General features: G+C 59.3%; 8 protein-coding genes and 2 non-coding genes across 10 annotated transcripts; 7 read left to right on the top strand and 3 right to left on the bottom strand.

Moving 5' to 3' along the window:
* Positions 1–1,030: 1,030 nt before the first annotated feature.
* SPSK_01795 (L-iditol 2-dehydrogenase) lies at positions 1,031–2,211 on the top strand (the record flags this gene model as incomplete). The annotated part of the gene is made up of 2 exons (XM_016728697.1): positions 1,031–1,057; positions 1,147–2,211. The coding sequence occupies 2 exons, from the start codon at positions 1,031–1,033 to the stop codon at positions 2,209–2,211; spliced, it is 1,092 nt and encodes a 363-aa protein (XP_016589901.1).
* A 724-nt stretch (positions 2,212–2,935) lies between these two features.
* SPSK_01478 (uncharacterized protein) lies at positions 2,936–5,422 on the top strand (the record flags this gene model as incomplete). The annotated part of the gene is made up of 1 exon (XM_016728390.1): positions 2,936–5,422. The coding sequence occupies one exon, from the start codon at positions 2,936–2,938 to the stop codon at positions 5,420–5,422; it is 2,487 nt and encodes an 828-aa protein (XP_016589900.1).
* Positions 5,423–5,842: 420 nt separating this feature from the next.
* SPSK_01682 (dihydropyrimidinase) lies at positions 5,843–7,393 on the top strand (the record flags this gene model as incomplete). The annotated part of the gene is made up of 1 exon (XM_016728589.1): positions 5,843–7,393. The coding sequence occupies one exon, from the start codon at positions 5,843–5,845 to the stop codon at positions 7,391–7,393; it is 1,551 nt and encodes a 516-aa protein (XP_016589899.1).
* Positions 7,394–7,911: 518 nt separating this feature from the next.
* On the top strand, positions 7,912–10,398 carry SPSK_01477 (uncharacterized protein; the record flags this gene model as incomplete). Its single annotated transcript, XM_016728389.1, has 1 exon — positions 7,912–10,398. The coding sequence occupies one exon, from the start codon at positions 7,912–7,914 to the stop codon at positions 10,396–10,398; it is 2,487 nt and encodes an 828-aa protein (XP_016589898.1).
* A 1,113-nt stretch (positions 10,399–11,511) lies between these two features.
* On the top strand, positions 11,512–13,338 carry SPSK_01598 (stress-induced-phosphoprotein 1; the record flags this gene model as incomplete). The annotated part of the gene is made up of 1 exon (XM_016728507.1): positions 11,512–13,338. The coding sequence occupies one exon, from the start codon at positions 11,512–11,514 to the stop codon at positions 13,336–13,338; it is 1,827 nt and encodes a 608-aa protein (XP_016589897.1).
* Positions 13,339–13,865: 527 nt separating this feature from the next.
* Positions 13,866–17,651, bottom strand: SPSK_01389 (hydroxymethylglutaryl-CoA reductase (NADPH); the record flags this gene model as incomplete). Its single annotated transcript, XM_016728304.1, has 1 exon — positions 13,866–17,651. One exon carries the CDS (start codon positions 17,649–17,651, stop codon positions 13,866–13,868), a length of 3,786 nt encoding a protein of 1,261 aa, XP_016589896.1.
* Positions 17,652–19,658: 2,007 nt separating this feature from the next.
* On the top strand, positions 19,659–21,133 carry SPSK_01706 (uncharacterized protein; the record flags this gene model as incomplete). Its single annotated transcript, XM_016728613.1, has 4 exons — positions 19,659–20,256; positions 20,394–20,488; positions 20,579–20,586; positions 20,635–21,133. The coding sequence occupies 4 exons, from the start codon at positions 19,659–19,661 to the stop codon at positions 21,131–21,133; spliced, it is 1,200 nt and encodes a 399-aa protein (XP_016589895.1).
* A 450-nt stretch (positions 21,134–21,583) lies between these two features.
* SPSK_11233 lies at positions 21,584–21,681 on the bottom strand. Its single transcript has one exon. It is a non-coding gene; the product is annotated as a tRNA-Gly (tRNA).
* Positions 21,682–22,758: 1,077 nt separating this feature from the next.
* SPSK_11232 lies at positions 22,759–22,855 on the bottom strand. Its single transcript has one exon. It is a non-coding gene; the product is annotated as a tRNA-Gly (tRNA).
* Positions 22,856–24,092: 1,237 nt separating this feature from the next.
* SPSK_01930 (nicotinamidase) lies at positions 24,093–24,857 on the top strand (the record flags this gene model as incomplete). Its single annotated transcript, XM_016728828.1, has 2 exons — positions 24,093–24,158; positions 24,237–24,857. The coding sequence occupies 2 exons, from the start codon at positions 24,093–24,095 to the stop codon at positions 24,855–24,857; spliced, it is 687 nt and encodes a 228-aa protein (XP_016589894.1).
* Between the last annotated feature and the right edge of the window lie 985 nt (positions 24,858–25,842).

Below are 25,842 nucleotides of genomic sequence, written 5' to 3'. Positions count from 1 at the left end.
TTTTTCCGAGTCCCGTGGACGACCGAGATTTGGATCGGTGCAGTAGTGCCGTCGTGAGTCGTGTTGTTTCGGTGAGTGACTGTGGCATGGGTGCGTGTAAGTGAAAAGGGTGAACAAAAAGGAGAAGAAAAGACCAAAAAGTGAAGAGAAAGAGGCCCAAGAACGGGGCCACGTTCATGATTGGTGCGGCTAAAACGGTTATTTACAGAAATGGGGAAGAGGGTCGACCGACGAAAGGCTGAGGGGAACGGACGACGAAGGCAAGCAGGTACAGAAAAAGGCAAGAAAAGCGACTGCAAAAAGCCAAAACGCTCGGCGAATTATTGATATGAGTGGTGGAACGGAGGGCGATGGAATGTGGGTTTCGGAGTAGTTGAAAACGGCAGTGGTCTAGGGGAGGGGGCAGGCAAAAGGAGCGACCTGTTGGAGCGACCGGATGGGATGTGGCAGGAGATGTGCCGAGCGTCAGACGCAAGAGTAAGCCAGACAGCATACGGCAAGGAATGACGAAGCGTGTGGTCAAACCACAGAAAACGAAGCTGTGTCAATGTGACCTTGATGCGCGATGCAAAAGAGCGGCAAAGAACAGAACAGCGGGGATGGGCGCCAGGAGGGGGGTGGGTTTACTTGTCTCCTGTGTTCCAGAAACGGTCGCCCCCGCGCTAACAGCATCCGACATGCGGCGGGCGTGTGCGCGCGTGCTTCTGGGTAATTGGGGTTTAGTGGGCTCAGTGGATGCAGTGGATGCAGTGGATCAGTGGGTTGTGATCGTTACAAGCTGTCATAGCTGCTGTTAGCTCGATTCGTGAGAGACAGAGCGAGATGAGCGAGAGAAAAAAGTCGAGGTCTGGGCTTTCGACTTTCTTGTCTTTCTTCCTCGATTTTATCATTTCCTGTCGTGACTGCTTCTCCTTTCTACTATCTCCTCCTACTCTTCCTTCTCAACGCCTTCTCACAGCTCTCCTCACTTCGACTCCTCACCAAAGTATCACCATCGACTCCCTCCTCGTCCGCAATACGTCCCATCACAATGGCTTCCGCAACAGACGGCAAATCGGTACGTCCTTTCGTCCTTTTTCGTTGGACATTTCATTCTCGTTCTCAATGCATTTCTATATGGCATGGCTCACGCCCTAACATTTGCAGAACTCCTCGTTCGTCCTCAACAAGCCGCATGACGTCACCTACCAGGACCGGCCGGTGCCGTCGGTGGCCGACCCGCACGAAGTGCTCGTGGCCGTCAACTACACGGGCATCTGCGGCTCGGACGTGCATTACTGGGAGCACGGTGCCATTGGCGACTTTGTGGTCAAGGACCCGATGGTGCTGGGCCACGAGTCGGCCGGCACGGTGGTGGCCACAGGCGACCAGGTCAGCGACCTCCAGGTTGGCGACCGCGTCGCCCTGGAGCCGGGCTACCCGTGCCGGCGGTGCGTGCGCTGCCTCGAGGGCCACTACAACCTGTGCCCGGACATGAAGTTTGCCGCGACGCCGCCGTACGACGGCACCCTCACCGGCTTCTGGAAGGCGCCCGCGGACTTTTGCTACAAGCTGCCCGAGCACGTGTCGCTGCAGGAGGGCGCCCTGATTGAGCCGCTGGCCGTCGCCGTGCACATTGTCGGGCGCCAGGCGCGCGTGCAGCCCGGCCAGTCGGTCGTCGTCATGGGCGCGGGCCCCGTGGGCCTGCTGTGCTGCGCCGTGGCCAAGGCGTTTGGCGCGACGACGGTCGTGAGCGTGGACATTGTCGAGTCGAAGCTGCAGTTTGCCAAGCAGTTTGCGGCGACGCACACGTACATGAGCCAGCGCGTGTCGCCGCAGGAGAACGCGGCCAACATTCTCAAGACGGCCGGGCTGGAGGCCAACCGCGGCGCCGACGTGGTGATTGACGCCTCGGGCGCCGAGCCCAGCATCCAGGCGAGCCTGCACGTGGTGCGCGTGGGCGGCACGTACGTGCAGGGCGGCATGGGCAAGCCCGACATAACGTTCCCGATTGTGGCGCTGTGCGTCAAGGAGGTGACGGTCCGGGGCAGTTTCCGGTACGGTGCGGGCGACTACCGGCTGGCCGTCGAGCTGGTGTCGTCGGGCAAGGTGGCGGTGAGCAAGCTGGTGTCGGAGACGGTGCCGTTTACGAGCGCGGAGGCCGCGTTCAAGAAGGTCAAGCAGGGCGAGGTGATTAAGATTTTGATTGCCGGCCCGAACGAGAAGGTGTAGGGAGTTGACGGTGCCGGGAGTCGTTCCAAGGAGTTGAGGTTGTGGTTGCAAATCGATGTTGATTGCTAGTCATACGTTATACGAGAATGAAATTAATTACTGTGTACTACTGGTGGGAATGAAGCCATGCATCATCACGACAGGACTTGCACTCGGAAGCATCGCCAATACAGAGCAGTTCAGTCGAGGAGTAGGCAATGTCGGTAAGGCACTAGAAGGCGTAGTCGAAGCGGCCCAGGATGCCAATGCCTCGGATCCACAAGGAAATTCAATTTGCCTCGACCGTGAAGTGAACCCAGGATGTTGATGGCAGCGACATTTCACCAGAAGTTAGCGCCATAGCGGCCGAACACTGGTGGCAGGCTGGAAGGCAGTGGCACGCTAGCTTTGCCTGCCACGGATGCCGCCTTCTGATTCGCTCAAACCGTAGTTGCCTAACGAGGCTGGCCCGTCCATCGTTCCTTCTGGATATCACATCACAATGCTCTTTCCGTCACTGTCCCCCCTTCCACCCTTCCCCCTTTCCTGCACTTCCGTTGTCCCTTTCCTGTCTCTTCCCTTTCTCCCTTCTCCCCGTCTCCTATTGTTTACAATCCGACCATGCGCTCCAAGCAATTAGGACGGCGTCACACACCCCTGCGTCAACGACAGCGCCACCGTCAAATCATCCATCCTATCGGGGCGTGATTGTTGACGAGACGGTGGGCCACTTACTTTAGACAATATGGACAACGACCTTATCAAGCAGCTGCAGGAGCAGCTGGCCCAGGCAAAGCAAGAGGCCGAAAGAGAGAGAGCGCGCGTTCAAGAGCTGGAACAAACTGCCAAGGCTGAACGCGACGCCCGCCTGGCTGAACGAGATGCCCGCCTAGCCGAACAGCGGCGTGCAGACGAAGAGACGGCAAAAAATCGCAACACGGTGTACTTCAACTACCTGCACAACATCCACCTGGAAATCCGCCCAACGCTCCGCGTCGAGACGGACCGCAATCAAGCAGCACTCGGGAAAGCCGCCAATGTCGCGGGCAAGGTGTACCCGCGGGCGCTGCGCCCATGGACCGATTTTCCCCGGCTGCACCAGCAGCACTTTGACGTGCTCACGGCCCTCTTTGGCGACGACCTGCTCTTTCCGTCCTACAACGACTCCCAGTCGGTGGCACGCAATCTCTCGCCCGGCAAGCGCCGCGACGAGCAGGACATCCGGCCCTTTATTCGGGCATACCTCGAGGTACCGTCGATGCAGATTGTACACGAATTTCTCCGGCGGACGCCCGACGCTCGGTACACGGGGCTCGGATTCCACTTTGGAAACAACGCCCACGGCACATTCGGGCGGAAAAAACGCGGTCCTGCCAGCACCAATGCACAAGACGAAGAATCGAGCAGCCCCAGCAACAGCCAGAGCAGTTCGTCTCGCCTCAAGCGGAAATTCAACAGCTCGTCGGCTCTGGTGCCGGACCGGTGGGGTCTGCGCGTGCGGCGACCCGCAGCAGATGCCGGCGTCGATCCTGGTGGCCAGGAACTGCCTGCGTGGTCCGAGAGCATTCTCCCCGGCGAGTACAAGGCTGCACACAAAGTGCGCGGCAGCGAGTTGCGCAACGTCCTGGGTGGCGTGCCGCCGGCCGCGTCGTTCATGGACGACTGTGCGCAGCGTCGTTCGAGTAGCAGCGGCAGCACCACCACCGACGCTACTGATGCCGCCGGCAGCAGCGGCAACGACACATCCATTGCTGAGATTCTGTGCCAGGCATACCACTACATGGTCGCCTGCGGGACCATCTACGGCTACGTGTCCTCTGGCGAGGCGACGGTGTTTCTCATGATGTCGCCCGACAATGCTGACACTCTGCTCTACCATTTTGTCGATCACACCGTACCGGCGACGCCCATTACACGGCCGGACGCGGAGCTAATGCATGTGCCCGCGGCCCAAATGGTCACGCTGGTCCTCGAGGCGCTCCTTGCAGAGATGCGAGCTCCAGCGGCCACTACTGCCTTGCTCGACAGCCTCCCGCGATGGCCTGCCGCGCCCGCAAAAGAGCCCAGCAGTGGTGGGGACTCAATAGATCGCAGCAACGTCCGTTCGCCAAGGGGTGGTGGTGGTGGCGGCGGCGGCGGCGGCGGCGCGGCCATGCCGCCAGAACAGCCCCCATCGCCTTCGCCGTCGTCGCGTGGTGGTGGCGGTGCTCCTGCGAGCGGCAATTCTGCACAACCTGGCAGTGGATCATCGCGGCCGTTACGTGTTGGTCGTATAGAGCCACCCCGGAGAAACTACTGCACGCAGGCGTGCCTGCTTGGTCTCTGCCGCGGCGGTCCGCTTGACCCGCGCTGCCCGAACACGCCGGAGCATGTGCGGGGACCGCAGGGCGAAAAAGGACGGTCGCTGTGGATCGGGGCCGATGGCCAGCAGCCGGACAGCCAGCTTTGCCACCCCATCACGTCCGCGGAACTCTGCAGTCTGCTCCTCGAGCAGCTGACGGACAGCCTCAGCGCCGGTGTTGAGTGCCTCATGAAGTACGGGCTGTTTGGTGCCATTGGCACGCTGTTCAAGGTCACGCTGTGCGCCTACGGGTACACCTTTGTGGCCAAGGGCGTCCAGGACGCCGACGAGGAGTATCTCAAGGACGAGGCCGCCATCTACATGCACCCCGTTGCGCAGCCGCTGCAGGGCGTGCTGATGCCCGTGTACCTCGGCTGGGTCGAGCTCGAAGAGTGGCCGTACATTCTACCGTCGGGCGCCTGCGTGTGGCACCTGGCGCTCCTGTCGTGGGTCGGCGTGTCGCTGGACCGGTACGTGCCGCCAGAGATGGCGCTGGACGTCCATGACAACGACGCCGTGCGTCAGTTGATGTATGACACGGAGAACGCGCTGTTCAAGCGCGGCATTGCCCACGATGACATCCGGTCGCCCAACTTGGCCTGGAACAAGGAGCTGCAGCGCGTCATGGTCCTGGATTTTGACCGCGCCTGGATTCCGGGCGACGAGGACAAAAAAGGCGGCAAAGGTGGAAACGATGGGAAGAACGGCATTGATGGCAAAGAGGGCAAAGAGGACAAAGATGGCAAAGATGGAAAGGATGGTAAAAGCGAGAAAGACCATGGTACATCCGAGGTCCCAGGCTGGAATCCTGATTCGCCAACGACAAAGAGAAAGGCAGCTGCTGAAAGCTACGAGGGTGCCGAAAATACCGACAAACGGCAACGACTATGAGTTGTCGTTGCATTCTCTTTCCAGTTTTGGTCAAAGTCGTCCTTGCTTTGACAATTCGGTCTTAGTTTTGTCTGCGGCGACTGCATACTTCAGTGCGCCCTCGGCGCTTTCTTATCGCAGCTTTATCCCCGGTCCTTCGCGGCGGTTAATACCTGCTATCATTCCCGTTATCCATGCAGGGTCCACGTCGCGGCCGGCTCCGCGATAAGGCGTGCAGGGACGTCTTGTATTCCTACTGTTGAGTTGCTTCTAGCGTGTGCTTCAAGTCTATTTACGATCACGACTTTATTTGACTCTTTTCATAGCCTGCCATTGTTAAGTTTTATCATTTTGATCATCTTTTCGTTCTCTCTATACCTCTTGTTCTTGCGGCTTTTTTTTTTTCTTATTTTCTTTGTTAACGACCATCACCTTCCCACCATGCTCGACTTGATCATACGCAACGGCCGCATCGTTACGGCCACCGAAGTCTTACCGGCCGGGCTCGAGATTGGAGTCAGGGATGGCAAGATTGCCGTCATTGGTCTTGGTCTCGACGCGGGTCCGGACACGGAAATCGTTGATGCCGAGGGGGCCTACATTACACCCGGTGGGGTGGATTCGCACGCCCACATTGAACAGGACAACTCGCCCACCGGCGACACGTGGACAACAGGCTCGCGGTCGGCCATTGCCGGTGGCAACACGACCGTACTGGCGTTTGCGTCGCAGCGGCGCGACGAGACGCGCTTGGGGCCATGTATCGAGCGGTACCATGCCAAGGCCACCGGCAACAGTTACTGCGACTATGGGTTCCACGTCATTGTCACCAACGCGACCGACGAGGTTCTGGACGAGGACCTCCCGCGTTTGGCGCGGGCTGATGGGGGCGGCATCACCAGCGTCAAACTGTACATGACGTACGCCCCACTGCACCTTGGCGACGGCGACTTGTTCCGCATCATGCTGGCCGCACGCTCCCTGGGCGTCACCACCATGATCCACGCCGAGAACCACGACATGGTCGAGCAGATTATGCAGCGGCTGGCCGCACGTGGCCATACCCAGACACAGTTCCATGCCGTAGCGCGCCCGCAGATTGCCGAGACCGAGGCAACGTACCGCGCCATCAGCCTGGCCGCCGTGACCGACGCACCCATCCTGCTGGTGCACATGTCTGCGCCGGCCGCTCTGGAGCACGTGCGGGCCGCCCAGGCGCGGCTGTTGCCCATCCATGCCGAGACGTGTCCGCACTACCTGTACTTGACCAGCGAGAAGCTGCACTCGCACGATCGTGACGGTGGTCATGACGGCATCGACGGCGCCCAGCACATATGCGCACCGCCGCTGCGACACGACAAGCGCGACCTCGAGCAGCTGTGGGCCGAGCTAGCCAACGGCACGTACACGGTCGTCTCGTCGGACCATGCGCCGGCGCTGTACGACCACCCGGAGGGGAAGAAGCGAGGGATCACGGCGGCGGGCCACGTCGACTTTCGCGTGGTGCCCAACGGCCTGCCCGGCATCGAGACACGCCTGCCGCTGCTCTTTGACCGGACATACGACCCGGAAGTCGGGCCGCCAGCGGCCGAGGATGCGCCCGTGCACATTTCGCTGCCGCGGTTTGTCGCGCTGACTTCAACCAACCCGGCACAGCTCTACGGGTTGGCGCACAAGAAGGGGAGTCTGCAGCCGGGGCTGGATGCGGACATTGTCGTCTGGTATCCGGCGACGTCGCCGCCCTTTACAATCACCAACGCGGCACTCCACCACCGCATCGACTACACCCCCTTTGAAGGGCGCGCCGTCTGCAACTGGCCGCGCTACGTCTTCCTCCGCGGCCGCCGTGTCTGGGACCGCGACCACGGCGGCGTGCTCGGCCAGCCGGGCGACGGACAGTACTTGCCGCGGACCAAGTCGCGCATTCTGACGGGCCAGCCAGGGCGGACAGCGGTGGGGATGGGGTATGGCGAGAGGAAGGCGTGGATGTAGCGAGGCGTTCGTGGCGGCTGTGGAGAGGGTGGAGGGGTGCGGAGATTATGGAGCTTTTGCGTCGGTGAGGGTTTTCTCCCCGAAAACAAAAACACTCTGGATAATAATGACGACACTGGACGGCAGCGGCTTTTCCAGCCGCTCGGAAGACGGCATTTGCGTGCCGATTATATCCCCGCTTACAATCAGCTGGCAATCATCTTGCAATCATCTTGCAATCAACCCGCAACTTAGCCGCTGTATGGCCCATAAGAACGGCAGCCAAATGCAATTACCGCTCATCAGGAACGCAATTAAACAGCTGGAGAACTGGTGCACGCACTGGCGTAATCAGTTGAATGCTGGAGACAATCACATATAAAATCAAGATGGGCGAACAAGAAAGGACGTTTCCTTGGCTTTTGCAAGACCAATGGTAGCGACAAACTTTGTTGACTTGTTGACTTGTTGACCGCTGACTGTTGACTGTTGACTGTTGACTTTTGACTGTTGACCCTGTTCACCTTGTCAAACTCACCATGCCCTCTCTCACAGCACTGCTGCTTGCGGGTGTGGCCTCACCAGCCGCGGCCCTGTACACCTTCCCCGACTGCACCAATGGGCCCCTCTCCAACAACACGGTGTGCAACCCCAAGGCCGCGCCTGCGGCCCGCGCCGCGGCCCTCGTGAAGGCCATGACGGTCGACGAGAAGCTTGACAACCTTCTCGACGCTAGTCCCGGCGCACCCCGAATTGGTCTGCCGGCGTACGAGTGGTGGAGCGAGGCGCTGCACGGCGTGGCCGGGTCGCCGGGCGTCAAGTTTAACATCGGGACAAACAGCAGCGACTTCAGCCATGCCACGTCGTTTGCGGGCCCCATCACCCTGTCGGCAGCGTTTGACGACGACCTCGTGGAGCGCGTCGCGACGGTGGTGAGCACGGAAGCACGCGCGTTCGGCAACGCCGGCCGGTCGGGGCTCGACTTTTGGACGCCCAACATCAACCCGTACAAGGACCCGCGCTGGGGCCGCGGCTCCGAGACGCCCGGCGAGGACCCGTTCCGCATCAAAGGGTACGTGCGTGCACTCCTGCGCGGGCTGGAGGGCCCGTACGTGGGCGGCGGCAACGGATCGGCGAACGCGCACCCGAGCGGGCCCGGCAATCACGGCCACGGCGGAAACAGCACACGCTCCAACATCCGCAAGATCATTGCCACCTGCAAGCACTACGCCGCGTACGACCTCGAGCGCTGGAACGGCACCGAGCGCTACGGCTTCGACGCCATCGTATCCCTGCAGGACCTGAGCGAGTACTACCTGCCGGCGTTCCAGCAGTGCGCGCGCGACTCGCGCGTCGGGTCCATCATGTGCTCGTACAACGCCGTCAACGGCACACCGGCGTGCGCCAACACGTACCTGATGACGGACATTCTGCGTGAGCACTGGGGCTGGACCGAGGACAACAACTACGTGACGAGCGACTGCAACGCGGTGCGCGACTTTGACCACCAGCACGCGTACGACAAGAACGGCGCCGAGGCAGCGGCCGCGGCGTATGGGGCCGGCACGGACACGGTGTGCGAGACGTGGTCGGCCACGGGGACAGACGCGCGCGGCGCGTACAACCAGTCGCTGCTGTCGGAGGCCGTGCTGGACCGCGCCCTCTCGCGGCTGTACGAGGGCCTGGTGCGCGTGGGCTACTTTGACCCGGCCGACGCATCACCGTACCGCGCGCTCGGCTGGAAGGACGTGGACACGCCGGCGGCACGGGCCCTGGCGCACCAGTCGGCCGCTGACGGGCTCGTCCTCAAGAAGAACGACGGGCTGCTGCCCCTGGCGGTCGACACCAACAAGACGGTGGCCCTGATCGGCCACTGGGCCGACCAGACGCACACAATGCTGGGCGGCTACAGCGGCATACCGCCGTTCTACCACAGCCCCGCGGACGCGGCTGCGGCGCGCAACTGGTCGACCGTCGTGTTTGGCCGCGCGAACGGGGCGCCCATCAGCGACCTGTGGCACGGCGCACCCGACTCGTGGACGCGGCCGGCGCTGGCGGCCGCGGCCAAGGCGGACATTGTCCTGTACTTTGGCGGCACCGACCAGAGCATTGCCGCGGAGGAGAAGGACCGCGTCGACATCACGCTGCCGGGCGTGCAGCTCAACCTGGTCAACGCACTGGCGGCGCTGGGCAAGCCGCTGGTGGTTGTGCAGCTGGGCGACCAGACGGACGACACGCCGCTCCTCACGAACAGCAACGTCAGTGCCGTGGTGTGGGCCGGCTACCCGGGCCAGGACGGCGGCAACGCGGTGCTGGATGTGCTGACCGGCGTGAAGGCGCCGGCGGGCCGGCTGCCGGTGACGCAGTACCCAGCCAACTACACCGACGCCGTGCCCATGACGGACATGCGGCTGCGGCCGGCGGCGGACGCCGGCACGCCGCACTCGTCGAATCCCGGCCGCACGTACCGCTGGTACGACAAGGCGGTGCTGGCGTTCGGCCACGGCTTGCACTACACCACCTTTGCGGCCAAGCTGACGACGCTGACGCCGTCGGCGGCGCGTGCGCGCAACGCGACCATCCCGCGGCCCATCGCCGGGAACGGCACCAGCACGTTCAGCATTGCCGACGTGGTCGCGCGGTGCGCGCAGCAGGGCGGCAAGGCGGCCGTGCGCCACAAGGATCTGTGCCACTTTGCCAACGTCGCCGCCAGCGTGACCAACACGGGCAACACGACGTCGGACTTTGTGGCCCTGGCGTTTTTGGCCGGCGAGTACGGGCCGGCGCCGTTCCCGCGCAAGACGCTCGCCGCCTACCGCCGCCTGCGCAACGTGGCGCCGGGCAAGACGACGACCACGGCGCTGTCGCTGTCGCTGGGCAACCTGGCGCGCACAGACGCCGCGGGCAACCTGGTGCTCTACCCGGGCAAGTACACGCTGCTGCTGGACGAGCCGACGCAGAGCACGCTGGCGTTTGAGCTGACGGGCGACGCCGTCACGCTGGACGAGTTTCCGCAGCCAAAGTAGGTTGGCAGATGGTCAAACAAAGTGAGGTGAGGTTGTACATACGATAGTCCAGGTTGACAATAGGAGGAGGAAAAAGATAAAAAAAAGGTAAATAGACGGTGCAGAATAAGACAATGATGGCTTGCAAAACAGATAAGTGAATGCCAGTCGTGTCATTGTAAGATGGGATGCCCTTTGGTGAAGTGCCAAATCATGCCACGTTGGTCATGTCGAAGAGGCGGACAGGTAGACTCACACGATGTGCAGCTGTAAGCAGGTAGCAGGGCAGTCTCCTGCCTATGGCAATCAACTTGTCCGAGGCTGAGAGCCGTAGCCGTCACTTGACGATGCCCTGTGTTCGCTGCTGTTTCTTTGGCTCTTCTTGTCTTGTAGTCCTTTCCCTCACGCTACCGGCGCCACGCACATGCGCCTCCTCCACAACGCCATCGTCCGCGGCTGCAACAGCATCGTCTGGAACGACAACCGCAACGAACGCTGGGCCCAGAGACAAGGAGGCGTTGTCGTCGTCCTTTCTTTTGTTTATTTTGATGTCCGCGCGACATTGTGTCCTCTTATCCGAGCTTTCTTAGCGTAGGCGGCGTCCCAGTCGTCCCAATCATATGAGCACCCATCTCTCGTCTACATCCCAATAGTTTCCGTCTGCAGTGCCTCAGTGCTTAGCTGGCCGTCGTATCGTCGGATTGCGCTCTCTGCTTTGAGTGTCGTACAGAATACCAGAACCTCCAGTTCTCCAATTTACAGTGGGTCCTGCCATCTACCTTCCCACTCTCTCCCACGCAGCTCCCCTCCAGCAGCCAATCAGCGTCCAGTGGGGCGAACGACGTCGAAAGGCCTAGAAAGCTTTCCTGCCCCACCCGCGCTGCCTCGTGCCTGCCCTCTGCAGATTTATTCTGTGCCTGCCTCCCGGCAACGACTTGTCACCCAGCCCGACCTTTCCCAGTCGTACCTTCCCAACGTTGCAGTCTCCGGTGTCAGTTATCGGGAACGATTTGTCACAACTAAATCCCAGCGTCTCGACAATCACCAAACTCTCTCACCCAGTCTCACCCAGTCTCCCTCCACAATCGCCAGTCTCCCGCCGCCATCACACGCACCCCATCCTCGCCTCCCGCCATGGCCACCTCCGACGAGCTCAAGGCGCTCGGCAACAAGGCCATTGCCGCCAAGAACTTTGACGAGGCCGTCGAGCACTTCACCGCCGCCATCGCCATCGACCCGGAGAACCACATTCTCTTCTCCAACCGCTCGGCCGCCTACGCCTCCAAGCGCGACTGGGACCATGCCTTTGCCGACGCCGAGAAGACCACGCAGCTCAAGCCCGACTGGCCCAAAGGCTGGGGCCGCCTGGGCAGTGCGCTCTACGGCAAGCGCGATCTTGTCCGCGCCTACGAGGCCTACCAGGAGGGCCTCAAGCTCGACCCCAACAACAAGGGCATGAAGACCGATCTCGACAACGTCGAGCGCGCCATGGACGCCGAGCTGCGCGACGGCGGCCGGGCCGGCGACGGCAGCAGCTTCTCCCCATCCAATGCCGCCGACGAGATGGGCGGCATGTTCAAGGACCCGGCGCTGCTCGGCAAGCTGGCCGCCAACCCCAAGACTGCCGCCTACCTGCGCGACCCGACCTTTATGCAGCGCCTGCAGGCCATCCAGGCGAACCCGAGCAACGTGCAAGACATCTTCAGCGACCCGCGCATGATTGAGGTCATGGGCGTCGCCATGGGCCTGGACTTGAGCATGGCCGGCATGCCGGGTGCCGCGGGCGGTCCGGAGGCGGCCGACGCCCCGACGGCCAGTGCTGGTGCTGCTGGTGGTGCTGCTGGTGGTGCTGCTGCTGCGGCTGCCTCGTCCACCGCTCCAAAGGCAGAGGAAAAGGTCGAGGAGGTCGTCGAGGAGCCCGAGGCGCCCGAGGAGGAGGACGAGGAGGCCAAGGCCAAGCGCGCGGCCAAGGAGGAGGCCGACAAGGAAAAGGCGCTGGGCACCGCCAGCTACAAGAAGCGCGAGTTTGACGACGCCATTGCCCACTACCAAAAGGCCTGGGACCTGCACAAGGACATTGTGTACCTCAATAACCTGGGCGCCGCCCAGTTCGAAAAGGGCGACTACGAGGCCGCCATTGCCGCCTGCACCCAGGCCGTCGAGGAGGGCCGCGCGCTGCTGGCCGACTGGAAGACCATGGCTAAGTCGTACGCGCGCATCGGCACCGCCCACGAGCGCCTGGGCCAGCTCGACCAGGCCATTGACAACTACAACAAGTCGCTGCGCGAGCAGCGCACGCCCGACGTCGTCGCCAAGCTGCGCGCGGCCGAGCGCCGCCGCATCGACGAGGCCAAGCAGGCGTACATTGACCCGGCCAAGGCCGAGGCCGCCCGCGAGGAGGGCAACCGCAAGTTCAAGGAGACGGACTGGCCGGGCGCCGTCCAGTGCTACACCGAGATGATCCGGCGCGCGCCCACCGACCCGCGCGGCTACAGCAACCGCGCCGCCGCCTACGCCAAGCTGCTCGAGCTGCCGTCCGCCCTCGACGACTGCGACGCCGCCATCAAGCACGACCCCACCTTTGTCCGCGCCTACATCCGCAAGGCCCAGACCTACTTTGGCATGCGCAAGTACTCGGACAGCGTCGACGCCTGCGCCGAGGCCGACCGCGTCGACAAGGAGTTCCACAACGGCGCCAACGCCCGCGAGATTGACCAGCAGCAGCAAAAGGCCCTGGCCGCCATGTACAGCGCCCGCGACAACGAGACCGAGGAGCAGACCCGCGAGCGCATCGCCAACGACCCGGACATTATGGGCATCATGCAGGACCCCGTCATGCAGGCCATTTTGCAGCAGGCCCAGGGCGACCCGGCCGCCCTCAACGAGCACATGCGCAACCCCAGCGTGCGCACCAAGATCCAGAAGCTGATTGCCGCCGGCGTCATCCGCGTGGGCCGGTAGACAAGGAGGACGAAAGGCAGCAAGATACCAAGAGGGTAGTGCCACACAAAATGAAAACAAAAAACAAAACAGAAAAAGAAAGAAAGCACAATAGCATTTGTTGGCGGCGTCCGACCAGCGGTTTCCATTCCGATTTGTCCGTTTCATGGAGTGTTTAGTTTGGTTTGCGTGTTTTATGTTTTCCGTCGTGTTGGTGCACGTGCATGTCACACATAACATAGTAATACAGCCCAGAATGTGTCCGACTTTTGTGTACTATTAAGTCTATCGACAGGGTTTTCCTATGCATATGCGAATGCGACAATGGCACGGCGGATGCCTGTAGCAGACGCCAGCCAATAAACCTGCGCTGCGTTCAACAAGCCCGCCGGTGCCGTTCTATCTATCTACTATTAATGCGGCCATTGCAATGATCCGCGATGAGGGGGGGCGTAACAAACATTGTGCGTCGTTTACCTTGGCAACGGCCAGCCGGCATGTACGTTCCCCAATGCTGGCCGAGTGACACAGTCGCCCGCCCAACCAGCCTATCGCCGCGACCGTTCCACCGCCGCCGGGCTCAGCGCCGCCGTGCTGGCCGACCGCTCCACGCCGGCAGCAGCGGCACCACCAGGCACCACGGGCGTCAGGCCTGTCACGGGCGTCAGGGCGCCGCTGGGCGTGGGCGGGGCGGGCGTCGTCGTGCGCGTCGGCGGGGCCGAGCGGTTGTGCGCCATGTGGGCCCTGACCAGGTGGCCCGCCGCCAGGGCCGAGCAGAGGGACAGCTCGCCGGCCAGCGTGGCGGCGGCGATGATGCGGGCGAGGCGGCGGGCGTTCTCACCCGGGCTGGTGGGGTGGGGCCCGCGGACGCCGAGCAGGTCGAGCATGGCGCCCTGGGGCTCGAGGATCGTGCCGCCGCCAATGGTGCCGACCTCGATGGACGGCATGGACACGGAGATTTGCAGGTTGCCCCGCAGGTTCTTCATAATGGTGATGCAGTTGGCGCTCTCGACGACCTGGGCCGGGTCCTGGCCCGTGGCAATGTAGATGGCGGCGACAATGTTGGCGGCGTGGGCGTTGAAGCCGCCAATGGCGCCGGCCATGGCGGAGCCAATCAGGTTCTTGGAGATGTTGAGGTCGACGAGCGTGTCGACCTCCGTCTTGAGCACGTTGCGGACCACGTCGCCGGGGATAATGGCCTCGGCCACGACGCTCTTGCCGCGGCCGTCGATCCAGTTGAGCGCCGCGGCCTTCTTGTCGATGCAGTAGTTGCCACTCAGCGACACAATGTTCATGTCCTCGAACCCGGCCTCGTTCATCATGACGTTGAGCGCGTGCTCGACGCCCTTGGAAATCATATTCATGCCCATGGCGTCGCCCGTCGTCGTCTTGAAGCGCACATACAGGTTGGTGCCCGCCAGCGCCGTCTTCATGTGCGACAGGCGTGCGAAGCGGCTCGTCGAGTTGAACGCCTTGCGCATCGTATTCTGGCCCGCCTCCGAGTCCAGCCAGATCTTGGCCGCGCCCGCACGCTCGACCGTCTCGAAGCTCAGGCACGGGCCGCGCGTCATGCCGTCGGCCGTCAGCACCGTCACCGCGCCGCCGCCGGCGTTGATGGCCTTGCAGCCCCGGCTCGTGCTCGCGACCAGCACGCCCTCCGTCGTGGCCATTGGGATGAAGTAGCTCTTGCCGTCAATGACAATAGGACCGGCCACGCCCACGGGGATGGGCATGTAGCCCACGACGTTCTCGCAGCACTGGCCAAACACCTGGTCCCAGTTGTAGTTCTCAAAGGGCAGCTCGGACTCGTCGAGCAGACCCGTGAGCTCCTCCGTGGCCTTGGTGCGGGCAATGGTGTGGCGCCGGATCTTGACGGCGCGGGTGTAATCTTTGAGCGTCTTCTCGAGCGCGTAGCCGGGAATCTTGCCGCGCAGCGACAGGTACACAAGCTCGCCGTCCGTCAGCTCTTGGGCGCGTTGGTCCTTGAGCATCTGCTCCATCTCGGCAGGGGTGCGCTGGATCAGGGCCGCCTTGGCCTTGGCGGCCTGCAGGTCGGCCTGGGACGGGCTGGGCTTGGGCGCGCCCTCGCGCTGCTTCAAGGGCCGCATGGCGAGCAGCTCGCCCTCGTCGTCCGTCAGGGCGGGTGTCATAGGCTTGTTGCCGATGGGGGTGGGCGGCATGTACTCGCCCATGGGCAGCGTGGCGGACGCGGTGTCGTTGAACTTTTGGGCCTGGGCCAGCTCACGGGGGTCGATGGGGTGGTCGGGCACGTTGGGGTCCTTGATGCCCCAGCGGGCGACATTGAACAGGTAACCGTTGAGGACCACACTCAGGGCCAGGGCGACAATAATCCACTTGGACAGAACGGGATCCTCGAGGCTCTTGAGGATGCTGTCGACCATGCGGCCGCCGACGCCGCCGTAGGTCAGGTCCGAGGCGGCATAGCCGGTGGCCGAGCTGGAGGCGCCGTGGCTGCCGGAGCGGCTGCCCGTGGGCAGGGCGTAGTGGACCGACGGGAACTCGAGCTCGTACTTGATGGGGGTCAGGATGGTGACGACGGTGTCGCGGTTCTGCGCCTTGGCCGAGGCCAGGATGGTGTCGAGACCGCTGGCGGCGACCTTGAAGGGATCGACGGGCGGGGAGGCAACGACGCCACCGAGGCCACCGGTCATGGACGAGATGGAGGCCAGCGAGTCGACGCTGCGGAAGGGCAGCGTGCAGAGGTTGAGGACATTGATAATGACAAACCCAGTGACCATGAGGACCTTGAACTTGGGGACGCTGGTGCTCTTAATCTGGCGGCCAAAGATGGAGGCGGTGGGCTCGCCGCGGCCGTCGGTGCGGAAGCCGTCGTTGCTCTGGGCGACGTTCTCGGCGACGCGGCGGCTGACGCCGTCGTCTTCGAGGGCGCGGCGCAGCTCGACGTGGCGCTTGATGCGGTTGATCTCGAGCTTGATGCAGAGGATAGCACTGTAAAACGTAAACAGCAGGACGCAGTCAAAAACAAGAATCCAGGCGGCGAGGAAGCAGAACTGCTGCAGGCCACCCTGGACGCCCGAGGCGGCGCCGATGACAAGAATCAGAATCTCAATGGCGTAGTCGCGCACAATGTCGTAGCCCTTCTCCTTGATGGCCATCTGGATGGCGTACTGGATGACGCTGGGCGAGCTGGTGGTGGTGACCTTCTTGGCCGACGCGGCGGCAGCGCGGGCCGACGATTTCTTGGATGAGCCCGAAGCAGCAGCGGCGGCGGCCGGACGCTCCAGGTTGCGGCGGCGCTCGAGGGCGTGGGACAGCACGGCTTTGGTCAGAGCAATATTCTTCTCAAAGCCAATGGTGACGACCAAGAACGGCAGGCCCTCGGACAGCAGGACCATGCTGACGGGGACGCCGAGCTTGGTGGTGACGATGAGGCCGAAGAGGAAGGCAAAGGTGGACGAGAAGAGGACGCTGGTGCCGAGCCAGAAGTTGGAGCCGAGGCGGCGCATGGACAGGAAGAGCGAGACAAACGTCAGGTGCATGGACAGGTAGCCGAGGACCATGATGATGATGTCGAGGGTGTCGGCGTTCTTGAGCAGGTCGACAAACTCGACCCAGCCGTTCTGCAGCCAGCGCAGGATGCTGGAGCCGGTCTGGGCCGCGCCGGCGGCCTTCATGATCCACATCTTCTTCTCGCGGCCGTGCTCCTCGGTGACGCGGGTGGCCGAGGCGTCGTCGGTATGCTGCTGCTGGTCGGCAATGCTGTCCGCCGCCTCGTGCAGCGGGATCTCGCGGGCGGCCGACGTGAACTGGGCGGCGTCGTCGTAGGCGGCGGCAAAGGCCAGCGAGGTGTCCTGCGAGTAGGCGCCGAGCGGGTTGGCGGTCGAGGGCAGGGCGGAGACGGAAATGTTGGCGGGGATGGGGACGCTGTCGACGAGCGGGGCCGTCTTGGGGGCGCTGTCCGACGAAGACTCGGGGAAGACAAAGGTCAGGAGGGCGAGGTGGTCGGCGGTCTTGGGGACGCGGGCCGCGTCCACGTCCCAGGGCTGCCACTTCCAGGCGGTGTCGGCGCTGACGCGCAGGCTGCGGCTGCCCTCGGACAGCGACGACCAGTCGGCGCGGCGGACGGAGCGGGAGGCGTCAAAGATGCTCTCCTCGAGCAGGCCCATGTAGGTGGAGCTGGCGAGGACGGCGACGATGACGACGGTGTGGATGGGGTGGGAGGAGGTGAGGCTGGACAAGAGCTGCAGCAGCGGGGTGAGCTTCTTGTTGAGCCACGACGGTGCGGCGGCCTGGGCGGCGGGCTGCTCGCCGCGGAAGCGGGAGGGCAGAAAGGCCGAGGCGGAGGAAATCATGGTCGATGTGGCGGTGGTGGACAGTGGTTCGCGTTGGGGCTATTGGGGATGCATTGGCTGGCAGGTCGAAGGACGTGTCAACTGTCAACTGTCGAGAGCTGGGGACGCGTGACGTTAGCATGGGGGCGGCACAAGTGAGGCTTTTCAAAAGCTGGCGATGTTCAGAAAAACGCTCGTGTGCAGGATGACAAAGCTAGGGAAAGTGCAATGGAGTGGCACGGAGTACGGCAGGCAGGCTGGCAGCTGTTTATTGGGAGGCATGTGGAATACACGTACATGCGAAGTGGGATTGGCGGATGGTCAACGAAACAGCCGGCAGGCAAATGGGCAACTGGCCGTTACCGAGAGGAGATTGCAGCCAGAACAGAGCTTGCGAGAGCCGGCGTTGAGGGAGAAAGGTGAGGCTGCAAACTGCAAAGTGCGGAGGAAAAGGGAATGGGAAAGGAAAGGGGAGGAAAAGAAGACAGAGACAAGGGACACGAGAAAAATCTCCAGAAAGGAGAGATAGGGGAAGAGGAGAACCACTGGACGGTGTGGCGACGGTGGAGTCGTGGCAGAAAAAGAAGGGCATAAGGGGGGTGATGAGAAGGAAAAGGAGGTTAAAATGAAAGAGGAAGCCCCCCAAAAAGCAGATGGTGAAAGACGGTGAACAATGGCAGAAACGGACCCACTTTGGTGGTTGATCTGGGCAGGAACAAGCGTGGAGCGTGGAGTATGGAGCGTGGGTGGCGTGGAAGGTGCAAGGGACGTATTTCGTAAACGGTGCAGAACTCAAAACAGAAGGAACGATGCAGTCCAGATACGTTGTCAGGTTGTGTAATTGCGAATAAATAAGACGGACGCGGGAGATCATTACAGGCCGAGGCCAAGGAAAAACAGGATTGCGAGGCAAACAACTTTCGAGCAACGAAAGCGCACGCCAAAGATTGCCCGTCCCGGGTAGGCTTGCTGCCGGGAGATGTTAAGGGACGATCAGAGAGCACAATGGAAGGCTTAAAAGGGCAGACCAAAACGATGCAAGGCAGTTAGTGGGCTCCTTCCATTGATTCGGTTGGACGGCGAGACAAAGCCCAGGCTGCGCCTTCCCGATTGCGACTTGAAAAAAAAAAATTGTGGGGTCCACAGTTCGTCCGTCGCAGCTTCCCGTCAAAGTCGTTGTCTCCTATTGGCACAACTTACATTGAAGACCGTCGGGATTGGACGGTGCCAAGTATAGCGGTTGCAGCCAATTGAAGACAGCGAGACAGCACAATTCTCCATACAAGAGGACGCCAACAGCATCGAAATGCCTTTGACACCCGAAACCCGGTAAGAACAGCCAGAAAGGCTAGAACCAAAGGACATCAGAAAGATTCCATCTTGCGTCGGCTCGGAATCAGAAAGCGACGTCCGTTACACGGCACGCGAATCCGTGGTAACATCGCGTGCCGCTGCCAAAGACACCGTTGTAAGCCTCCTTTGGCGCTAAATTCCAGTCCCTGGCACCTTGCGCTGCTTCGCTGCGCATCTCCGAGTACGAAGTAAGAGTATTTTGTTCTTTTTGGAAGCTCGAGGTATTCGGTCCCAAAAGCCACATACGATACGTGTTTTATTTCTCAGCCGCGAGGAACCCACCGGCCCTATCAATCCTCCTCTAAAATTCTCGAGTGCTCGATCCAAAATATCAGGGAGCAAAAGCGGAAGGAGTGGGCATCGTCACGATGGGCATGCTGCCGTCATTTCATGCTGGGTTCGTCGACGGGAGGGCATCTACTCTGCGCGAGATGGACACAGCAACTACTGCGCATGAGACGACTGCCGTACACGCGCAGCCAAATCTGGCCACTCTGGGTGACTAAGCTTGGGTGATATTATTCCATGAAGCGAAGGGGCGGTGCAGAACACCTTGCCCTATCATATACGAAATACAACACACAGAGTACTTTGTACGAGTTCGAACATCGTACCCGCACTCGTCATATATTTAACAACAAGGATGAAGACGTCAAATTGTCAACAGCTTCAACAATGCACATCACAAAACTTCCGTGCGAGATCATCAACGCAGTGCTGCAGCACGTTGACAGCCTACACAACTTGTCCTCTGCATTGCTCACTTGCCGTCATGTCTACACCAGCTTCCAAGAAAACCCACATGTCGCAGTCGACATTTTGCAGCGACAAATCGCCCCAGAGCTGCTCCCGTATGCCGTTGCAGTGACGGAAGCATCGCGCGTTGGTCCGCGAACCGGCCCAACAGTCCAGGCGCTGCTCGATAAGCTCAACAGGGAGCTGCACACGGAGTCGCCAGAGGCACAAGGGCTGCAGACACGGACGCTTGTAAGCCAGCTGGCGACAATGCCGTTCCCACTACTGTCGCAGATGAGCCACATGCACGACGTTATTCACAGCTTCGTAACGGCATTTTCGACCAGTGCATGGACACTTCTGTCATCCCGACTCGTATTTGCACCATGCGGAGAGAGCGTGTCTCTGTCACCAAAGGAATACACTCGCTTCTGTCGTGCCTTTTACCGGATGGAATTATACTTCCGCCTCTTTCCACACTCTGACTCGCCGGACGAAGAAACAAGTAGCGGTGCCCTGTTTTACGCATGTTTCCGGCGTGGGAAAACGAGGCGATTGGCTGTGTGCAAGACTTTCTCGAACTTCAATTTTCAAAAGGTGCCGTCATATCCTTCACCTTATTCTCTCTTTTCGTATTTTCTTCTTATTTTTCATGCTAATATATGACTCATAAAGCCTCCCGGGACGTTGTTGCCCATGATGTTTTATTTGGCGAGATGAGCGTCGACTATCTCACGCCGGGCCATATGAACCTTTCAAGACAAACTTGGGTAAGAAAATAACTACATTCTTACTCCACTAAACTACGTCTTTTTTTATGTATATATATACTAACGTATATAATATGCCTTTCTAGCTAGGCCAAGGTGTTTGTTTTACGCATCAACTTTTAATAAAACCTTCGTACAACGGCAAGGCGACAACTCCTAACGTCTACGTTTACGTTTACGTCCAACGGGTCGGATCTACACGAAACACTCCTCGAACTATACGCGGAAGACCGACGCGTCAATGACACGCCGCTGCAAGACTATTCCAAAGAGAAACGAGAGGCCCTGTTTCAACCATCGGAACCTCGACACGATGCTGACAGGGGTCCCTTTGAGGCATGGTGGGCCGCCAACAAAGAACTGCCCCTCCATAGCTCGCTCATGATGTACCACAATACGGGATTCCGCGATCGGGCATATGTTCTCTGGGACGAGGATCGTCTGAAGCTATACAGCTTACTCAATCTGTTCACTGAATATGCACCCGAGTCGGAGCTGGAGCTGGAGGATACGATAGAGGAGCATGATGCTATGGAAGCGTCATTTGATGCCCGGTCCGAGATCTACCAGAAGGGCGGCCGAGGATACTGGAGCAAGGATGACGAAAGTCGGATTGTATGGCCAGAGATATCCACTGGGCACTGAGGCGGAATATTATCTGAGGTTCTGTGTATTCATTTTTTAAAGAGAGAAGAAAAAAAAAGAATTACGGTAATGTACTTTTGACAAAATAAAATCCCATGGGGTAAAACAAACCCCCCCCCCCCCCCGGCGCAAAAAAACCGCACACATGATAGAATTGAACCCGATAAAAACACGGAATCAATAAAAAAGATGTGAGATAACTCCTCTGACAATACATAAATATGACTGCCCGGGTCAAACCAAAACCCCAAAACCCGATACCCAATCCGCAACACCATTACTGTTGATGAACACCCTCTCCTACTTCCACCATTAAAGTGCTCGGTACCTCAGAGAGGGGAATGGCACTTAAAGTACTTAATGTGGACTAACTCAAAATCGAAAACATTAAAAAAAAACGCAAAAAAAACGCAAAAAAAACGCCCCGAAAAGCAAAAAGGAAATCAACTCTGCGTCGGCCGGGAATCGAACCCGGGGCCTGTCGAGCTTGCGTTGGATCGTATAACCCAACCTGGCAACGACAGATTTTACCACTAAACCACCGACGCTTGTGATGTTCGTTGAAACGGCGACTACTAATACGGTATATGTCAGAGGTCCAAGGGACAGAGGTTGTGAATCAGAGAGGATTACAAAAAACCTAGGTATATGTGGTTACAAAATTCAATCCTTATCCCTTTTCTACCAGAAGGAGGGGCGCGGATGGGCTTATATTAGTATCTAAAACATCACCGTGGATTCACCGTTGAATCCCAAAGTGCCAAAGGCATTCATACCGTAAGGCGCATGGCTTCAGAGGTACTAAGGAGGGGCCTATCAGGTGACAACAACCGACGCCTGGTAACGGTCCAGCAGCGGGCCGCACCTTCTGATCAGGTAATGGCTTCACAGTGGACTCCGTTTGTCAGAGGGTCCTAGGGATAGGGGTTCAATAGAGAGAGGATCACGAAGCAAGACAGCCAAAACGTAGGTAGTAGGATGTGCAAAATCTAATCCTTACCCCGCCTCATCGAGAGGAGAGGGCTCGGATGAGCTTATATTGTTATCTGTAGAAACACCGTAGATTCCCCGTTGAATCAACGCATGCCTAAGGCACCCACACAGGAGGCGCCCTGGCCTTAGAGGCTGGCGGCCAGCTATAGAGGGGAGTGCATAGGCACTCTGCGATGCACCGTAGAATCTCCGGCGAATAACAAGTAAGTGGAAGGGGCCTGTAGGTGCCTGACAATTGGCCAGGGCCGTGGCGGCTGGCGGCGGCCATGCTGGCGGGCCGCGCCCAGCAGGCACGCTAGTAAGGCCTGGCTGACATAAGCGGTGAAACCCCGTTGAATCCCCGTAGATTCAACGGTGTTTGGGTATGCCATGACACCGTTGAATAACCGAAGACTCGCTGGGTAATCCAAGGGCTTCAATAGGTTATGATAATAATATTTACTTCGTATTAGCGAGAATACTTGTTCAATTAGGTAAATCCATTTTTTTTAAAAATATATATATATATATATATATATATAAAGAGAGAGAGAGAGAGAGAGAGAAACAAACTACAGAGGATGCTAACTTGGTAGTTAGTGTATGACTCTCGGAAGGAGTTCAAAAAAGTAATTTAAAAAGAAAACCAATTATGCGTCGGCCGGGAATCGAACCCGGGGCCTGTCGAAGTTGCGTCAGGCCATGTGACCGACTTGGCAACGACAGATTTTACCACTAAACCACCGACGCTTGGGCTTGTTGTTGTTATATCCGAGTGCTCCGTATCCAATATTATGAATATCGTTCTTCATTTGTTCATCCACGCAACATATATTTAACTCCCCTTTTGGACAGTTGCAACGACTCTTTGCTGTCTTTGTTTCTTTTGTCTTCCCTTCTCCCGGTCACTGTTTTCTCGACTGTGTCCGCCCTTTACGTCTTGCACTTGCATGCTTTATGTTTGTCTCCCTTGCAGGCAACAAAGAAACGCCCTGACAACGTGCCACGCCCTGAGAGCCCTGAACGGGCTGCTCCCGTTCCATCTGACAAAGAGAATGCGGCCGGGCTAATCAATCGGGCTAATCAATCGGGCCAACCGTCTTATTCGGTCATCGTTTGGCTCGTTTTGGCTCGTTTTGGCTTGCGATTGTACGCCCGACGCGTCGTGCCCTTCGCTTAGCATAGCTCGTCCCACACTGCTGCCCGCTGGCTGTCTCTCCCGGAATCGTCATCTTCCGAAGACAACGACGCAAGTAAAATAACAAAAAAAAAATAGAAGCAGACAGACACAAAGCTTCACGCCAACACGGTCTTGCTGTTCTGCCGCGTCTGGGAAAGTGTGGGGTGACTCCCCGACCTGTCCAGCCATGTGACTGTTTCTTTGGCTTTTCTCTGGCTTTTCTTCTTCCTGGCTTTCTCTTTCCTAGCTATTCTCTTTCCTAGCTTTTCTCTTTCTGGATTTTCTCTTAACACGTATTCGGACAATTGCCGCGACTACGACAGGGGATGTGTTCATTAGCATGGCCCAACGGCCAGTGGCCTTCTGAATTCGTGACATTTGCCGCCCTGCCGACGTGCAGTATCCTTCTTATACAACGTTGATGTGATGATATTGAGCAAAGAAGCTCTGCAATTTACAAACAAGAGCATTGTGTAGAGCTGCACTTGTCGTGCCGTGTTGCACGTGACGGGCCTTCGGACTTGCTATCACGCCGTTGTTATACCCGCAGCTCTTAGTGGTCTGACAGCTCGCCGTAGTGCTCCGTACTGACACTTGACATGCACATCTCTAGTAAGACAGCTCCTGTCATACGGCAGCACAGCTCCACCGCTCCCCTCCTCCCCCCCTTCTTATCAGCGCTGACGACATCGACGCACGACGACAGAGACCGGCCATGTTCTCCCATTTTCCGCAAGCACTACGACCTGCTCTTCTTCGTAGTCATTGCTAGCAACTGCATCGCATGCAATTGCTCGTCGTCGTGCCATGGTCGACAATACATTCAACCCGGCGTTGATCGTCGTTGATTTGCAAGAAGACTTTTGTCCACCTGTGAGTTTATTTTGTAAATGTATTTTTTTAAAGGTTGAACAATTGCACCCCCTACCGATACAGTCCTGACGTGAACAGAACGGCACCCTGGCCGTTGCCGAGGGCCGCGCCATCGTCGCCGTCGTCAACGAGCTGCTGGCCCGGCCGCGCTTTGTGCTGCGCGTCGCCACCAAAGACTGGCACCCGCCCGACCACATCTCGTTTGCCAGCAACCACCCGGGCAAGCGGCCGTTTGTCGACTTTGCGACCGTCACCAACCCGCTGAACCCACGCGAGCCGTCGTACCAGACGCGCCTGTGGCCGGTCCACTGCGTGCAAAACTCGCCGGGCGCGCAGCTGGTGCCCGACCTGGACGTGCGGCGCGTCGACGTGGTCGTCGAAAAGGGCACCCACAAGGACGTCGAGATGTACAGCGCCATCTACGACCCGTTTACGAACCCGCGCGTCAGCGACAGCGGCCTCGTCGCGCGCCTCCGCGCGCACCGCGTGACGCACGTCTACGTCGTCGGCCTGGCCGCCGACTACTGCGTGCGCAGCACGGCGCTGGATGCGCTGCACGAAGGGTTTGTGACGTACATTGTCGAGGAGGGCACGCGCGCCGTGCACCCGGACGCGTGGCCGGCCGAGCGCGCGGCGCTGGCGGCGGCCGGCGTGCAGATTGTGCACATGGACAGCCCCGCCGTGGCCCAGCTGGGGTGACGAGGACCGGGGGGGTGGCTTGAAACTACATCGTACGCATATTATGACAAAGAGCAGCCACGCATCGGTCTGGCGCCACACAGGATCGCGGCGGCAGCAATCGGGATTGTTGGCTGCACGATGCACGGAGATCTCCCTTGTTTGAATCTGGTCCTTTTTGGGCCGCCGCCGGGATGGACGCGCGTGCTGTATCTCCGTATTTTTAACACCCTCCGGACACGATGCCCCCATCAGGCAAAAATCCGAAAGGCCCCGTGGATCGTTGGAAAAAAGGAACCGGTGCGGCTGGCTCCGATCGCCCAAGGTCCAAGAGATTTCCATTGGCAAAGGATCAGGATGGGCCAGGAGGGGGGCGCCGGTGCCCAGACTTGAGCTAAGACTGGAGAAAGGGCTTTCTGTCTGTGGGGTGCCGGTGGGCAGGTGGCACGACGGACGAGGCAAAGAGGAAAAAGGGACATAGCCTTGGGCGCATGTAGGCGAGAGGGTTCATCAAATAGAGAAAACGTAAACCGTCTTCGATAGCAGTGAACGAGAAAACGCGACATAACATTCTGATACAATAGGACACAAGGGGACAACATACGGCGTAGTAAGCAATTCCTGCCGTTTACGGTGTACCGTGTTCTCACGTTATTTTCCGCATAACGTTCCGACCGCAATGGCAATTACTTGGCTGAAATGGCGACATTGCTGCACCGTTTCCCAGTGAGTCAACGCGGCCAGACGCACGTTGCAGCTTCGGACGGGCGTCGTATCGGCCGCTTTTCAATTTTTAGCTTTCAGCACATCTGCTTGGCCAGTGTTTGCGGAGACGGATCGCCCAGGCGGTGTAGGTGGGCGACGTGATGGATGGCTGGCGTCGGGTCGGACGGCACTTCTCGTTCACCTATTTTTTTTCTTTTTTTTTTTTCTATTGTTATTTATTTTCTTTTCTCTATTATTTTTTTTATAAAAAAAGTCAGTCCGTTTCTTTTTACGTTACAAC

Source organism: Sporothrix schenckii, assembly GCF_000961545.1.
Source record: "Sporothrix schenckii 1099-18 chromosome Unknown Cont42, whole genome shotgun sequence".
Classification (NCBI taxonomy): Eukaryota; Fungi; Ascomycota; class Sordariomycetes; order Ophiostomatales; family Ophiostomataceae; genus Sporothrix; species Sporothrix schenckii.
Note: the sequence above shows the minus strand (reverse complement) of the source record. Positions and strands in the feature narration are given on the sequence as shown.